This window comes from Procambarus clarkii, chromosome 6 (assembly GCF_040958095.1).
Source record: "Procambarus clarkii isolate CNS0578487 chromosome 6, FALCON_Pclarkii_2.0, whole genome shotgun sequence".
NCBI lineage: Eukaryota > Metazoa > Arthropoda > Malacostraca > Decapoda > Cambaridae > Procambarus > Procambarus clarkii.
This window is the reverse complement of record NC_091155.1, coordinates 29,690,819-29,709,360: the sequence shown is the minus strand read 5'-3', so window position 1 is coordinate 29,709,360 and position 18,542 is coordinate 29,690,819. Positions and strand designations below refer to the sequence as shown.

At 37.3% G+C, this 18,542-nt stretch overlaps 1 protein-coding gene across 1 annotated transcript; it reads left to right on the top strand.

Annotated features, from left to right (window-relative positions):
- The first annotated feature begins 3,096 nt into the window (after nt 1-3,096).
- LOC123753979 (RNA polymerase II-associated protein 3) lies at nt 3,097-17,879 on the top strand. Its single transcript, XM_045736033.2, has 10 exons — nt 3,097-3,359; nt 5,146-5,313; nt 5,916-6,041; nt 6,227-6,354; nt 9,004-9,136; nt 10,755-11,117; nt 14,248-14,490; nt 14,611-14,730; nt 15,542-15,722; nt 17,360-17,879. Exons 1-10 carry the CDS (start codon nt 3,198-3,200, stop codon nt 17,449-17,451), a joined length of 1,716 nt encoding a protein of 571 aa, XP_045591989.1. The 5' UTR covers nt 3,097-3,197; the 3' UTR covers nt 17,452-17,879.
- The last annotated feature ends 663 nt before the right edge of the window (nt 17,880-18,542 follow it).

Genomic DNA, 18,542 nt, shown 5'->3' with positions numbered 1-18,542 from the left:
ACAAAACCAACATGGCCCCTCTCAAGCTCAATCCGTCCTCAGGCCAGGCTCCTTAGAAGGACGGCCATCTCCCCCAGACGCATTCATTAATTTTAACATACTGTGTATTAAGCATTAGTTTGTTCCCATATATAAGTTAATATCATTTTATATTAAATTTGTATGTAAAGTTAGGCGAAGGTTAGGCTAGGTTAGGCTAGGTTAGGTTAGGTTAGGTTAGGTTAGGTTTGGAGTTTATGTTCTGTTGGCGAATATTTCAACCCATCCTCGACTCAAGTCCATTACATTCAGCGGTCAACCCCACAGACGCATTCATAAATTTTAACATGCTGTTCATTCAAAACGGGAATTTTCCCAAGTATAAATTAATATTATAATATATTAGCATATTGTGTATATATAGGCATAGGTTAGGTTAGGTCAGGTGTTTAGGTTCTGTTGGCGATTAATTGTATTTGCAGTACGTGGGTGAAGCATTTACAGCGTTGTGGTTCGAACAAAATTCGTCAGTGAAGCACTTGTTCCGGATATGTTCGAACGTCAGCAGTTGTGAGTTGTGTGTAAACCGCTTTTCATTCATAAACAGGGGGTTTGGCGGGTGCATGGAATCACTTTTGGATCTTTGTTTGGAGGACGGGCTGGAATATTTGTATTTGTAGTACGTGAGTGAAGCATTTACAGCAACCCGTCCTCGACTCAAGTCTGTTACATCCAGCGGTCGACCCCACAGACGCATTCATATTTTTTTACATGCTGTTCATTCTAAACGGGAATTTTCTCAAATGTAAATCAATATTATAAGATATTATTAACATACTGTGCATAAATAGGCTTAGGTTACGTTAGGTTAGATGTTTAGGTTTTGTTGGCGATTATTTGTATATCTAGTACGTAGTGAAGCATTTACAGCGTTGTGGTTCAAACAAAATTCGTCAGTGAAACACTTGTTCCGGAAGTGTTTGAACGAAATCAGTTGTGAGTCGTGTGTAAACCGTTTTTAATTCATAAACAGAGGTGTTGGCATGGAATCACTTTTGGGTCTTTGTTTGGAGGACGGGCTGCATTTATAGCGTTGTGGTTCTAACAAATTACTTGTGTAAAGGAGGAAATATATATGTTTATCTCTCAGAATGTTTGGTAATATGTTTATTGTTTGTGATGTGTGTCTATGTATGTATTAACACGATGTACTGAACGGGGTGAGAACAGCATGAGCTACCTCATCTCTTTGTGTGTATTTTACCTCAATAAACTTATTTCAATTTCAATTTCAATTTCGAACAAATGTCGTCAGCGAAGCACTGTCTGTCAAATATTATGAGTCGCAGTGTGTAAAGCTCTTTTCAGTCATAAACGGGGTTTGGCGGCTGCATGGAATGAGCAATGACCTTTTGTTGACGAGGGTGAGCTGGAATGACAACACCCGCATGGTGAACGATAGTTGCACCCTGCAAAGAATGACAACACCCATGTTGTCAATGACAACGTCTGTGTAGTGAATGGAAACCTAATCTCATCATGCTGAAGGAGGCTGCAGAATTACTTTATCATCCATTATTTAAATTTTTAAATAATTGTTTGAGACAGAAATCTCACAGTTTTTAGTTTAGTTCATTTATTATGCACCCCATACCCATCTTGTGGGTGGTAGTGGAAAGGGTTACAGAAGCACATAATGGGCTCAGGGACTGAACCCCACAATTCATTTAGCTAAGCAAGTTACAATCTTGATGAGCTAGTTACAAAATTCAATATAAGTTGTCATATCAACAATGGGTTCGAGATCGACCACAAGTACAGTTTCTAAATTAAGCAACTGACATATGTGGAGAGCTAGTGTCACAATTGATATGTTTGTCCTGCACACCGCCCCCCATCCAGTGGGCAGCGGTGGATAGGTTACAATCACTTAGTTTCTACCTACAGTTAGCAAACTGGGTATATTTGGCTAAAATTTCTGGTAGCAGATCATTTTGAATGAAATATTTAAGGCAGGAAAACAAGGCTAGGTAGACCCTATTTTCCTAGATTGTCCAAAATCATTTAGCACTGTTCCTCGTGAAATATTGGTGTAGAAAATAAAGAGGCAGGCTGCAATAACTGGAAAAAAATTAATTGGAAAAGGAGTTCCTGAAGGACAGAAACCAAAGAGTCACAGAGAGGAGGTTTCAAGCTGGAGGAATGTAACAAGTAAAGTTCCATAAGGCTGTGTCTTGGGACCACTGTTGTTCCTATTTTATGTGCACGACCTACCCAAGGGAGTGAACTCGTATACATGTCATTGTTTACAGATAAATATAAAAACAGAAGGTGACTGCAGTAGGACCTTGACTGCACACTCTAGGAATAGTCAAACAAATGGTTGCTGGAATTTAGTCCCAACAAACATAAGGTAACGAAGATGGGAAAGAGAGAGAGAGAGAGAGAGAGAGAGAGAGAGAGAGAGAGAGAGAGAGAGAGAGAGAGAGAGAGAGAGAAGACCAGAAGACATCTAGACCATAATTAAAAGGGAAATACAGGAATCAGAAAGAGAGAAGGATTTGAGAATGAATATAGTTCCAACACTAGCATCAGTTGAGGCACACATAAACAGGATAACATCGGCAGCATAGGGGCGCTGGATAATATAAGGACATCATTTATAAACCTAAATCAAGACTCTTTTAAGGCAATCTACAAAACGTTTGTTAGACCCATACTGGAATATGCTGTACCGGCACGGAATCCGTGCGATACAAACATCCAAAATTGAAAAATACAAAGGTTAGCAACAAGATTGTTAAGCTACGAGAAAGGAATAAAATCTCACAACTTTTGATGATTTGTTATTTGTTTATGCAAGAATTCTTACATTCTTGTACAGCCACTAGCACACATAGCGTTTCGGGCAAGTCCTTAATCCTAATATTCCCCGGAATACGACTCCGCCAATTCCTTTAACAACCAGGGTACCCATTTTACTGTTGGGTAAACAGAGGCTACAGTAAGGCTTGACGCCAACATTTGAATTTGTATGTGTTTGAGTCACATTTATACGAAACATACTAGTTTGGTGTCCGAAATAGTAAAAATGTGTGCGGTCCGTAGTCTGTACGAAGCGACTTGCATCCCTTAGACACAGCTGGCGACGTAAACAAACCATTTCGGCGGCGGATCCGTCCTGATCTGAACGAATTTTCTGGACTTGTGTGTCCGACATGGAGGGCGCATCGCCACTACTTCTGCAGAAGTCCATCAAAGATAACTCTGCTGCTCTTCAGGACTTCATCAAAGACCTGAACGACTGGGAGAAAGAAATTAAGAACGAAGATGAGAAGTTATCCAGCCAGTCCAAGGAGAGAGGCCACCTCAGTCCCGAGGTAACTCGACACGTTTCCAACCTGACTCAGCCAGCCGTAACGTGACAGAGTTGACCTTTAGGGCCTAACCTACCTATCAAAAGTTATCCTTAGAACTCAACTTATTTGGCAAACCTTACCCTTAAGGCCTAACCTATTTGGCAGGAATTTACCCTTAGGACCTACCATATCTGGGTCAACCTGCCCATATAATTCCAATATAATTAGAGGAAGCAAACTCATAAAAATCCCCTGATATGCAGGAAGTTTTCTCATACCTTACCTAAGGTGGTGTAATAACAGGGTCTTGGCAGCAGTCATTGAAAGGAGAAAACCCTCACACAAACTGCACGTACAAGAAAGTATATACAGGGGTACCTCAGTTTAAGAGTTTATTCCATTCCTGGAGACGGCTCGTAACCCGAAAACTCGTAAACCAAAGCTAATTTCCCCATAAGAAATAATGGGAAATAATTAATCCGTTCCTGACTGCCCAAAAACTTCACTTCAAACCAAATTTTATACCTAATTCATCCAAATCTACACTACAAAAGTATGTTCAAGTTATTACTCACCCTTGCTGATGACTTCTGTTGGCGTATGGAAGATGGTGAGGAGGGGGGAGGAGGAGAGGTGTTACTGTTTGGAAGGGGAGTCCCCTTCCATTATAACATCAGGCAGTGAATATTTTTCTGGAGTGCACTCTTTGGCACGTTTTGCCTGCATATCACTAGGTCCTGGTTGTGGCTCACTCCTTGATTTTCTCATTTTTCTCACAAGGAAATGTTCCATTGAAGATTGTTTTTCCCTTCTTTGCAACACTTATCTGTAGTGAGGCATCACATTGTCATTAAAAAGATCAATGCAATGGCCTACTACAGTTTTATCTGGCTGATTCTTTTCAGCAAAACTTTGCAGTCCTTCTCATACTGCACACATTTTCTTAATGAGGATGGGACATTCTCTACTGCCTTCTCTTCCTCCCCTGAAGATTTGTTGTACTACCTAGCTAGTTCAACAACGTGTGTACCATTTTCATGTTTACGAATGATCTCTTGTTTTTCCATTTTCGCGTGTTTTCTTGCCTTGAGCCTTACCACTGGCGCTCTTGGGACCCATGGCGAGATATATAATAAAAAATTTTATGCTCAAATGATCAAATATCTGACAAAAACTGTAAATCCTTGTGAAGAATTCAGGCTGGATAGTCACTGGTCAAGAGACAGTGGTAAACTGAGGCACGATCGCCGTGCCACCACACACTAAGTCTGCCCCGTACGTGTATCAACAAACTCGTTACCCGATGCACTGCTCGTATCCCGATGCAAATTTTCCGAACAAATCGGGCTTGTAACCCGAAAAGCTCATTAACAGGGATGCTCGTAACCTGGGTTCAACTGTAGATTGTTCTGTTGGGTTTGTTCTCGACTCACATTTGGGAATCCTGAGTTCAAATCCCAGGCTGGGCAGGAATGGTTGGATATGGTTTTCTTTCACCTAATACTGTTCACCTAGCCAACTGTTGTGGGGTTGCATCCTGGGGAAAATCAGTAGTTCAACCTTGGGAGACCTTGAACTATGCCTATTGTACATACATACATGCATACAGGCTGCCTTTCCCCTGACAAAACAAATTATAATTGTAAATAAATTAAAAGATTCATGAAATTCTTAAATGGAATTCTTCCATAATTCATAAATATTTTTTGCACAATACTGTACTGTACAATGTTTCTACTGATTGTCATGAACTGCATTGATCTCGTATATTGTACATTTTAACAGTTTGACTATTTTTGTTTTTTAGGCTGGTCCACCTGTACGAAGTAAAAAGAAACTAGAAATCTCGTCAGGAAAAGGAGCCACTGAAAACATTCCTGGTGATAGCAAACGAAGAAAAAATGAAAAGAAAAAAATGAAACCTGGACAGAAAATATCAGCTTATGACTATGCTGCTTGGGACAAGTTTGATGTGGTATGCTTGAAATACATACAGTATAAATTTTTTCAGTATATAACCTAGCAAAATTTGTATTACAGGAAACTACTTTTGTATAAGTATGTGATCAAGTATTTTGGTAATCTAGCAGGTACTGTAGCCATGCATGGGGTTAGATAAAGGATTCTGATGATTCAGCAGGTATTGTAGCCATGCATGAGGTTAGAGGAGGAGATTAGGGTAGAAACAATTCACTGTACATGGATTACTGAAAAAAATAATTGTATGATATGGAAATAATAAGATATTCTAAAATATTTACAGATAAAAATAAGTTTTTTACCATGTAATTACAGTATGCAGTAGTATAAATGAAGAGTTCCTTTGAATACTCCAGATGTGGAATGGAAGAATGAATATTGATTAAATAATAGATCACGTGTAATTTAATTTACAAGTTTTCCTGGTAGTTGGACAAAAGAATGACTATTGACTGCACAACAATGTGTGCTGTGTGTCATTGAAAAGGCTAATGGGGTTTGGAGACTCACTATTGGCTCTTTGATGCTATAAAATTTAATTTTTAAAAAATGTCTAATATAAGATACATGAATGTAACTTAATTATTTCCTTTTTAGGACAAAGAACTGGCATCATCATCTGAAGAGGAACAAAATATGAAAGGGAAATCAAGTAAACATGGTGGTGAAACCATAAGACCCAAAAGTAGCAACGTGGAGAAAGCTTTAGCATTGAAAGAAGCAGTGAGTGATAATCGTGCTGTGGGTTCATTCCTTTGGTTAGCTGGATGTATAGTCCTTGTTCATAAAACACCTGAACGTTCCTATTTTCCTTGTTCATAAAACACATCTTGGCTTTCCTTAGGGGCAACAGCTCATTAAGTTCCTTTTTATGTACACTCCGATTTTTAGTATGGTTACATTTTCAGGGCAACAAATTGTACAATGATGGGCGACTGGATGATGCTGCAGCCAAGTACACTCGAGGAATATCTCTTGATCCCACCAATGCTGTGCTTCGAGCCAACAGAGCAATGGCATATATCAAGTTAAAGAAGTGAGCTATTTCTCTTGGTATCATGAATAACGTACTTATATACAGTATATCCTTGTCTCTATTCACACATTTTTGTGTGTAAGCACAGGAGAGGCAAACCTTATCCATCAGAGTCAGGGCCACACATCCAGGTTTTCAAACACAGTAGAGGTGTGGCTAGTTTGTGTGTATCTTTCCAAGTCTACAAGATGTGTTCTCCTCTCGTACCTTCATTTGAGCTCCTTACCTCATACTTTTCACTATTGTACACATGCTCAGATTGTGTAGCTGCATTCTGACTCGCAATCTTTACTGATCCAGTATCAGTATCTTTTCTTAGTACCATCTACTAGTTGACCCTACCTGCATTTTTTAAAGCTGCCTCAGCTGTCAGGACATAAAATCTTCAGAATCTATTTTAGCTGGTGTCTATAGGTGTTATCTATTTGTATAACTCAGCAGTGCTAGTAATTATTGGGTAAAATGGTAATTCTTTGGAAGTGGTCCCTAGTCACTCTCTCTCAAGTATTGAATTACCTTCTCTAATTAAGAATGACACATCGTGATAGTGATGCCTCTTATTATTGCTACTGAACAGTTGTCATCAATAAGTTTTCAAGTTGACAAGATTTGGGACTAGTTGTTCATGTGATTTGATTCATATAAGAAGGCAATAATGCTATAATGCACAACATGGATAATTAATGCATATGCAGTATTGATATAACAATGAAAGATAACACATCTTGGAAATCTTAGACACTAGCAAATATTAATATGGGTGACAGAATACAGTAGTAGCAAAGAATGCAAAGTTAAAACATGCCATGAGTGGACAGAGATGAGGAAAGTGGTTGTATTGGGGGAGAGGTTACTTGACACACAGGCCATGAAGTGTGGGGGAAGTTATGTACTGTACAAAGCATCCTTGCTGTAGCTATTATTTCCATATTTTCTAACAGTTTCTCTTGCTTTCATTAATTGTAAAGGTAAGGACTTGCTATACAAGTTTGTGTTGTAGGTATTAGAGATACAGTAGCTGCAGAAGACTTGACAAGCCCTAATAACCTCTTGACACACATTTAGGGGCCCATTTCTCTTCTCTTGTCCCTTCCTGTCACTTGGACAAATTGAATTCCGGGAATTCTAGCTGCTTCCCTCCCACATCATGATCCTTCCACTGGCCCCCATACACAGTTTTACTGGTCCTACTGAAATGGTGCAACAGACACACTTATTGCCACTTTGGAGTCTTGCTCACATATTTGCTTGGGACCATGTTGTGCCTCCTGATCAGCCTAAGTAATCACGCATTATTGTGTAAAATCCTGCAGATATACATATGGTACTTGTATGTTTTAATACAGTACTAACAAAGGTGCACTGGTGAAAAAAATGCTGACTCTCCTGGGGTTCTCACTCTCACTGAATTAAACTACACACAACCTTCCCTTCTAGTGGTGGTTCTGGATGGAAAACTGTCACCAGGACCACATAAAGAACATTGTGTGAGGAGCCTATGCTACACTTTCCAAGAAATTGCTCATTACCTTTGTGAGACCTAAATTGGAATATGCAGCAGTAGCATGGTGCCCATATCTCAAGAAGTACACCAATAAACTAGAAAAAGTGCAAAGACATGCAACTAAAGGGCTTCCAGAACTGGAAAAAAGAGCTACAAGGAGAAGAAAGAGGTGTTAAATATACCAAAGCTAGAAGATAGAAGAAAAATGGGATTTTATGATATGATTGTCATGTACAAAATAGTAACAGGAATCAACAAAATTTATGAAGAAGAATTCTTGACCCCTGTAAATTCCAAGAAATAGGTCATAGACTCAAACTAAGGAAACAAAGGTGTCGAAAAACATTAAAAAGTTAACTTTTTAATGGCAGACGGTTGGGACAAATTAAGTGAGAAGGTGGTGGATGTCAAATCCGTCAGTACAGTAGTTTCAAACCATCATATGACAGAGTACTGGGAAGACAAGATACCACAAGCATAGCTCTCATTCTGTAATTACACCTAGGTAATTATATTTGGGAGATTATTCTTAGGTACTGTATGCATAAGTATAATACTTACTGTAAATCACTAGCCATATCAGAATTAATTCTTGTGTTTCTAATAGTATAAAAATTAAGAATTTATCCTATAGAATATAATACTGTATTTGTCATAAATGCTTTTAGAATAGGGAAAGACAAGTATGGCAAACATGCTTAGAGCTTTGGCTACATTGAATTCAGTCATATATTCCTAACATATACATTTGTCATTTTACTGTATGGTTTGATCTACCAAGAGGTCACTACAATAGCTTACTGACCAACCAGCAAGAACATACAATCCTTAATATATATTTGGACTAAAGTAAACTCTCGGTGTATATACACCGAGAAAGTGAGTACAGTACGCCTCTCTTTGTATACACCGAGAAGCTGAGTACCCCTCTCTGTATATGCACCGAGAAGCTAAGTACACCTCTCTGTATATCTCTGTTACTAGGAGGGAGTAAGTGCTAGCAGGTCATCTGCATACCTGAAGACAAACCATTAATAGGAGGTTGGTGAGTGCAGGATATTCAGTCACACTTATATTCACATTTTGTAACATGTATTGCCATATTTTAGGATTGTAATACAGTATTCTTTCTGTTACCATATTAGATACAAAGCTGCAGAAGATGATTGCAATATGTGTTTGAAACTTGATGCTGGATATATAAAAGGCTATTTACGGCGTGCCACATCACGTATTAACCTAGGAAAGACTGAGTTGGCTATCAAAGACTACCAAAAGGTCAGTTAATTTTTGTTTTAACTATTTAAAGAATGGCTTATAATGGTTGTGTATTGGTATGTGTATGAAATAAGCTGGCCTCATCGAGTATGGGATATCACAAGGTGAACTATTCCTATTTGGTAATTTTAGTATGCAAATAATCTCATGAGTTTTATAATTAAACTTTAAAAAATACCGAACTTTACATATTGTCAAACAAGATTTTAGATAGACTAAGTATCGTCCAGTTTTATTTAAATTTTATTACTAATTAGTTTTTAAGGCAAGAGCATGATGATTGAGCACAATGTTTTCTTGTGGAATGAGGAGGATTTATTTTGTAAAATACTGTAGCAGCACAGGATTAGCTCAGGGAGCATTAGTAAAACTTAAGATCTAAGGTGCTCTTGTATTTTTATTTAAATATTTTCTTTGAGAAATTGTGGATGTGTGTGTTCACTATCCCACTATCCCGGGTGGTTTTGGACCTTCCACGGGAGCGCGCGGTAATACTGAAAAGTGTACTCTTTTCAACTGTGTCACCTTAATTCTCGTCCTAGGTTTTTCAATTTTATATCAATGTGTTCGCAATAGAATGCTCTACAGGACTAAAAACATACGAACTCCAAAAGCCCGGCTTACCACCTGCAACAAAGAAAGAAAGTGAGAGCAAGTTACATGTACTTGGGAGCGCACAAGAATGATAAAATGTGTACACTCTTTTCACTTTGGTCAACTCAATTCTCGTCCTAGATCTTTCATTTTCGTATCAGTGTGTTCGCAATAGAATTCCCAACAGGAGTATATGCATATAATGTCAAAAACCATGGCGTGCTCCACCCGCCGACGTGATGAAAGCAGGCCGTAGTTACCGGGAAGAGAGCAGGGAGGCGCGCCCGGCCTTCCATTAGAGAGTGCGGTAATACTGAAAAGTGTATACTCTTTTCAACTTTGTCATCTCAATTCTTGCCCTAGGTTTTTCAATTTTATATCTGTGTTCACAATAGAATTCTCTACACGATTAAATGCATATGAAGTTCGAAAGCCTGGCATACCACCCGCACAAAACAGAGAAAGTGAGAGCGTGTTACCCGGGAGCGCTAAAGAGCAATGCAATGTGTACACTCTTTTTCACTTTGGTTGCCTCAATTCTTGTCCTAGGTCTTTCATTTTGGTATCAATGTATTTGCAATGAAATTTCCCACAGGAGTATATGCATATACTGTAATGTCCAAAACCGCGGCGCGCCCTTCCCGCAGCCAAGCTGAAAGCAGGCCAAATTTTTTTATTTTTGATGCCATACTTCGTCATTAGTGGACATTTAGCTACTAAATTTTTTATGCCATACTTCGTCATTAGTGGACGATAGTGTTTAAGGTAACAGGGTACTGATGGTGAGCAAGATAAGGTAACAGAGTACTGATGGTGAACAAGATGACGATTTAAGGTAACAAGGTGTTAATGGGCCTGATGGTAAAGTAGAATATTGAGTGAAGGGAATAGCAGGAAATGTCCTAACTGCTTTGTTTTATAATATTGTAATGCAAGTTTATATAAAAAGCTGACAAAATGTGCTTTTGTAAGGTGAATAAGCTGTATTATATATTCAAGGTGAGTAATTCTTGGTTATTTACAGGTATTAGAATTGGAGCCATGGAATAAAGAAGCCAAAAAGGAACTAGACAAATTAAAGAGTTTTGTGGACATAAAAGGGGAAAGAACAAAAAAATCTGACCATGAAATAGTAGTTAAAGAAAATAATTTTACCCCTGAAAATTCTTCTCCAGTGGAAGAGTTGATAAAGCAAGAGACAGAAAATACTCATCATCCAAATCAAAATAATAAAATACAGGACAATACTTTGAGTAATAATAAACAAGAGAAAGGTGGAACAAAGTTGAAAATTGTTGAAGTCAATAGCAGTGAAGACAGTTCGTTTAATATAGTGGATCCAGATTGTGTTCTCCCTATAGAAAAGCCTCCGCACCTGAGGTCATTGGTAAGTTGGCAATAACCTGAATGAATTGCATTGGTGGGAGTGCTCATTGTTAATACAATGTCTTAAGCTTATGATTGATATGTGTCTCTTTGATAGCATTTTTTATTATTATTATATTTTTATTATTATTATATTTTTATTATTATTATATTTTTATTATTATTTTCTACCACAGACGTGGCTACACATTTACAATGCTAACCAGCATACTGTATATACATTTTCTTCTGTCCTCCATGGATAGGGTGAGAGATTTGTTAAACATATAGTTCAGGGATTTATTGAACAATCAACCACAGAAGGTGATTGTATAGTGCTTTTAAAATGCTAAGCTAACTTACATACGTAAATACATAGATACACAGATTTACGTATGCCCTACATAAAGTGTTTGATGTGTCATTTACATAGTGTCATTAATGTGCATTTACAAAGGTGAAATGTAATTCTGATCAGCTTCCACATATACTTTATACACATACATATACATGCACACACATATACATACATATACATATATACATACATATATATACACACACACATATATATACACACACACATACATTTGTCTCTTTTACTCTGACAGGGTGAGATAGCTGATAGAGAAACTAGTGTGCAATTAAGCACTTAACCACTGAAGGTAATTAAGATGCTTTTACAAGCTCAGGTTATATAGTTACATCACATACATACATTGTATAATTGATACATTAAATGGTCAATCTAGGGTACAAGTCCAATATGTCATAAAGTGTTCCAGTATTCATATAGTAGTTACAGAGTTCAGCATACCTCAGCCCAGGAGGGCGAAAGTCAGTCAATACGGGACATTCTACAATATAATGTTCAAGGGAGTGCATTTTCTCTTTCACAAAGTTGACACATGGTGTACTCGACATTTGGGGTTTGAGAAAGCTGCCAGATACGTCTATATCCCAGGCGTATTCTGGCCACTATAACATCACATTGCCGAGTTCTTGCTCTATTAGTCCCATATGTGAATGTTTCCTCATGATATCTATCATATTATTTAATGCTATAACTTTCAGGTGTTTGTGAATTTGTTAGGTCGGTGAGATTTTCATTTGATATTTGTTTAAGTATTCTCTTTGTCACTGCTAATGAAACACCCATATCAATTTTTATTTCTGGTTTTCTACAGGCTGTCTTTGCAAGCATATCAACAGTGACATGCCTTGAGATGCCAACATGTGATGGTATCCATAGGAATTTAATTTCAAATCTGTTTTCTTTAGCAGCTAAAACATTCATTCGAATATCACTGACTATTTTCTGGGTGTTACTACTATGTGCGTTCAATGCCAGGAGTGTACTCTGCGAGTCACAATATACAAGTCCACTGCCTTTATAGTAAAATTAAAGCTTCATTTCAGAGTAAAGCTTTTCCAGCTCACATATGATTTAGGGCTCAGACATTGAAATTTCAGTTTTTGGTTTCTGATTTTCCACTTTTGCTTGCTTGCTGCAGGGTTGTCTCTGAAGAAACTTTAGCTTTTCTTATTAACTCACCTTTACTGAAGAGAGTGGCCAAGACTGGAAGCACTTTAATTTCATGTTTGTCTGTTAAGAACCTGGCTTCCTTTCCTCCACTTTTGACTGAAGGTTCTAAAATTGAAATTGAAATAAGTATATTGAGGTATAAATACACACAAAATGATGAGGTAGCTCAAGCTAATCTCAACCCGTTCAGTACGTGTTCATATGTACTCATACATTTGCGCCTCACTCTTGCATGTACTCAATGGGCGTGGAGCTCACTGGCTGGTGAACCAGTTCTGCTTTCATCTAGAGGAGGTTTGCAGGAAGCCTACATGCACTCATCAGTGCTTCTAGTTTCACCTTCAAATGGTCAAAGGGAATCATTGCCACTTTGTCATCTAGAGAAGGCCTATCCTAGTAAATTACCCTCCTCCTCCTTCATATTTGACATAGCAAATATGTTCACTCTTTGGCAGGGTGTGGATGCAGGCTCTTTTCTGATAAAGGAGATTGCCCCTTCAGATGTGCAAGATGAAGATTCAAATTATTTCCCCTATATTTTTTCTGTGATTTTTTAATCCCAGTGGCATGTACATCCAGGTGGTAGATTTAATGTATGCTTCCTCTTAATTTGAGCTGGGCTCGGCAATGGATTTTGCAGTCTTGTTTGGTGTCAAAACAAGTAATACAATAAACACCTTCATTCAAAACTCTGTCTCTTCTAATTTTTCTTAACCAGTAGTACAGTCAAGTTAGTTCTCATCTCACAATTTGGAATTCCGTGTTTGAATCCCAAGTGGGATAGAAATGGATGGGTGCATTTTCTATCACCCAATGTCCCTGTTTGCCTAACAGTAAATAGGTACCCAGGGATTGACTTGCTGTGGGGTTGCATCCTGGGGAGGGTCAGTAGTTTGATTATAGAAGGAGGGGGGGGGGAGAGTGGACTTCGATAGAAACTTAACATACTGTATATATATACCCAGGCCGCCTGTTCCCTGACTCAATTAATTATTATTTAAGGAAGGCACTTTTTACATCATTGATATCGACTACAGTCATACACTGATGAATGTTAGCAGTGACAAGTATTGAATAGTATGGTCCTATTATTTTGTGATGTCCTAGTGTTTATTAAAAATATACACTGTTCAAAGTTTACCAACATAAATGTGTTAAAAATCTCAACAGTTTGACTCCCTAGTGAACAACTGACTATCCCCCAGGGTGTGACCATAGTCAATGATGGACTATCCACCAGGGAGTGACCATAGTCAATGATGGACTATCCACCAGTGATAGTCAATGACTGACTATCCCTCAGGGTGTGACCCATAACAGTTGACTAACTCTCCAGGTCCCTATTTACCACTACATGCACAGAACCATAAAGTGTAAGGGAACATGCCCAAATATCTTGCCTCGCACAGGAATCGCACCCAAGACCAGTCAGTCATTAACTGACTACGCTCCAAGCCACCCTACTTTTGACAGTCATGTGTGATTTTAGTTTCTCCTTATGTTTGAGATCAGTAATAATTATACAGGAGGGGCCAGTAGTTTGATTAAAAACATTACTTTATATTTAAAATGAAGTGCTTGTTGTAATTTATTTTCTCTTGCCTAGAAACCCCTGAAGAAAATCCCCGTGGTTGATGTTGCTACAAAAGAAAGTATTTGTAAACAAAGTGTGTCACCTGTGGCAGAGGAGCCCACCCTCCCAAAATCACCAGTGTCACCTGTGGCAGAGGAACCCACCCTACCAAAATCACCAGTGTTACCTGTGGCAGAGAATACCACTGTTCAGAAAGACCTTAATGTTGAAGGCACCGTAGAAGAAAGTCTGTGTGAAGCTACTCAACCGTCAAAGGTTAAACATGTACATTATTACTGTAATATACAAATTCTAAGTTTGGTATGCACAAGACTATTTCTAGCAGGGAAATTTTATTTTTCTATTAACATTGTTTTATTGTTTTTTGTTTAATAGTGTGAAGAAAAAATGCCCATGAACACGTCTTTGCCAGCTCTACCAAGGACTTCATATCAATTTATACAAGAGTGGAATAAATTGTCCCATCAGGTCTCCAGAACAGTTGAATATTTAAAGGTTTGTATAAAGTTTGTACTGTTTATACGAACTGAGTTTCCCCATTTTAGTTTCTCAGGTTTAGAATCTTGGTGTTTGTTATTTTGTCTGCAGATTACTGATCCCCAAATTGTATGTTCCATTAAAATTTATCTTGGATTTTAACTTGTCCCAAGTGCTCTCAGTTATCTCAGTTCCAATCATTTAGATATTAATTAAAATGGCAAGGTTGCATTAAATAGCCTTGCTGAAATGTTACAGCTTCCTCAAATCATTCACACAAACGTATCATTCCCACATTATTTCGTTAGAGAATGCCGTTGTCTAGTAGAGGTTCTTTCCTGTCACTCTTGTTATGCCCTTTTCCCGCCTAATAACACCGTAGCTCTTCTGTACACTTGCCGTTGTTTACTCTCAAGCTAATTCCCATCTGTTTGTCAGTGATTTGCTACTTTCCCATTATTTAAGAACACTTGTTTATGAAGCCAACCTTTAACTTTATCATCTCCTGTTTGTAATATTTGTCATCAACTGAACTTGAAAGTCAGGAAACAGTAAAGGCTTTCATATTTTTCATTCATCACTGTAACTAAACTCCAACTACGGTACATCATTTCTACTTACGATCAGTTGAATGTTTAGTTCAAGTATGTTTATTGAGACTAGAAAGAAATACATCTCAAAGGAATAGAGTAGCTTAGGCTATTTCTACCCCCCTTCCCCCTGAATGTTTAGTACTTCTGTTCTAGAGCATGTTGCCATTTACACCCTAACAGGTGTATTTAAGTTATTTCTGTTAGGATTCTGTTTTCAGTTTAGTTTAATTCTGCAGATCATTCCACCTGCATTCTTCAGCACTGTGGACATTGAATCTGAAACACTGGTTAATGTGGTCTCAGCTCTGAGGTCTGAGGAAGTATCACCCACTCTTGCTGCCGAGTATTTGCTTGCACTCTCTAAGTCAAGGGGCTTTTCAATCAATATTGCATTCCTTGATGACAGTCAGAGAAAAGGTAAGTACAGTATTATAATTGTTTCTTCTTGGTATACAGCACATAACATGGTGCTTGGTTCACCAGCAGAACAACTTATCATTTATAATAATAGTGGTAATAATAATAGTAAAATAAGATTTTGCTTCATAGCAACAAAACTGTGCATACCAGTAGTTTTGAAATTGTGCATTTTGTTTGATTAAACAATGCTATAGTATTTTCTGAAAGAATTCATGCATGTTAATCATTTTATATATACTGTATGTCCTGGGTGGGTGGGTTGGCTACCACACAGTGCTTGGGATAGTCTCTCTCTCACTTCATATTTCTCTCTCTTGTCTCAATGTTGGGCAAGGCTAGCCCCCAGCATCTGGCTTCCAACTTTCGACAAACACAGACAATCTTTTTTTATAGTATAGATACTGTACATATGGCTCTGGATTTGTGCTGGAGTTATTATGTTCCTGCAAACATCATGCATGTCAAAGTCTGCACTTATAATAATTAATCAAACTTAAATGTTATGTATATAGGAAGAATAGAACAAGATGCCAGACATCTAAAAGTCCATTTTCCTCTTTTTTTTTTTTTTTTCTTTTTTTTTTTTTTTTTTCTACAAGACACTATGGTGTGACATTAATTTACCAAAATGATTAGCAGGCATACCTCCAGATAGTCAGAAAAACTAACATACCATTAATTGAAGGGGCTAGGTAAGTTTGGAGGTAAAGAAATTGTCATTCCTTCTTTTTATCTTGTCTCATGTTAATAAACATTGTTTCTCCGATATTTTACATTATTATATGTAAATAATGAATGAAGATAAGACGAGAGAGAGACAGCGGGTGCGATCGCACTGCTACTTTATGCCATAATTCCTTGCTGAAGTAACTGACCAATAAATAGTATACAATGCACAAAAAAATTACATGTTATTTATTATTTTTGTGTTAATTAGCAATCTATTTATCCCATCTTACACTGTTTAAGAAGAGAAAGCTTAGGAAAGTTTATTTAGCCAACTTTTCTATTAACTGGTTGGATGACGATTAACTGATTAGCAGCAGACACCAAAACACACAATTTTTAACTCGAATGGATGTACTGTACAACCGAAGGTTGTATATATATAATGTATATGATGTTTATGATTCTTATTGTATATAAATATAAAATGTGCATGTTGTTTGATTCTTATGTTTTTATTGGCTACATTTGCCACTGTCCGAGATGGTGACACAGCCAGCATTCTCACTTCTTTTATCATATTAATTTGGTGTTAGTCTTGACTCTCATAATTAAAACATCACTCACTCAAGTTGAACAATTGTGCCTTTGCTCCTTGAATGAAATTTTCCATTTACACATGACATGATGAAACCCTGCGTTTTTGGTTTTCTTACTTAGAATAAGTGTGGAGGAGGCAGACGCCATAAAGTAGTGCTAGAGGCATGAAGCTGTCATGCATATGTTTGTGGTTCCCCTTCTTTGCTGGATTAAATCACTGTTAGATAACAAAATAGCTTACATGGCCAGAAGGTTTATATACAATGATGAACTACTGTATAAATTTATTCCAAATGGTTATTTTTAAATGAAATCATTTTCAGTACTGTGTATTCCATCAGATGCTTATATTAGCATTTTTCTTTCAGTCATATGTGATGTGATATTAAAATGTGAGGAAGCAGAAGCCTACAGCACTCCAATAAAGAATCTGAAGAACTTGATTGACAAGGAATTATAAATGTTTACATTGGATATCTCGGCCTCATTGGTAATTTGAATTACAGTATCCTTTGTACTCATAGTATACCTTACCATTATTTAATGTCTTATTACAGACATAATATAGGATAAAAAAAAACACATTTAGTTATGTATTTTATGTACAGAGTTGAACTACACCGTCTTTCGCATTCTCTTGAGTGCATTATCAAGGTCCGAGTACAATATTTGGTTAGGACGAAACTTACATCTGAATGTCGAGATGTAAGTCTCGTCCTAACCACATACTCAGACCATGATAATGCACTTGGGAGTGTGTTTAAGACTTGGTGTAGTTCAAATCTTTACATAAAATACATGTTTTTTTTTTTTTTACCCTACAGTATCCCTGTACTAAAGTTACAAATTTGAGGCTTTTATAAACTTTTCAATAAATTTTCTATCATTTATTTTTTTCACTCCTTGATTCCATATAATTTTGTACAATATTTATATATAGGAAACTCCCCTTTTTAATGTTTAACTTGCTTTATTTGAATGTACTTATTTTGTGTAGTGTGCAAGAAGAGAAGCTCTATTGATTGGACACAACCCACAAATCTGAAAATAAGGAAATTTACATTTCAGTCTATTCTGGACCATTATAAAGTTACTGTGACTTATTGTGACAAATTTAGTTTATTGTCCAGCTTGGCCCCTTCTTTTAATAATTACTTGTATCTTAACAAGCACCTAGTATGGAGAAAGCAGACAGGGCCAACAACAATGATGGTCAACTTCTTTGCATATATGTAGAACATTTATTCTATCATACATTTGCTCTACTTTTAATGACATTGTTTATTATAAAATATTCAGTGGAAAATGTGAACTTAATCTGTATCAAATACAGTTTACCATTTGCTTCATAAGGAGGCTGTGGTAATGAAAGCACTATTTGCTACATCATGGTAATGTTCATCACATGAATGTATCAGGGTTACACAGTGTAACATTTGCCTGATTTGTTCATATCTGGGTTGTTCGTCTGAAAATACTCATCAAGACTCTAATATCTGACCTGCTGTACCACAGTGTTACAGTGAACCATGAGGATCCAAGACCAGCTTA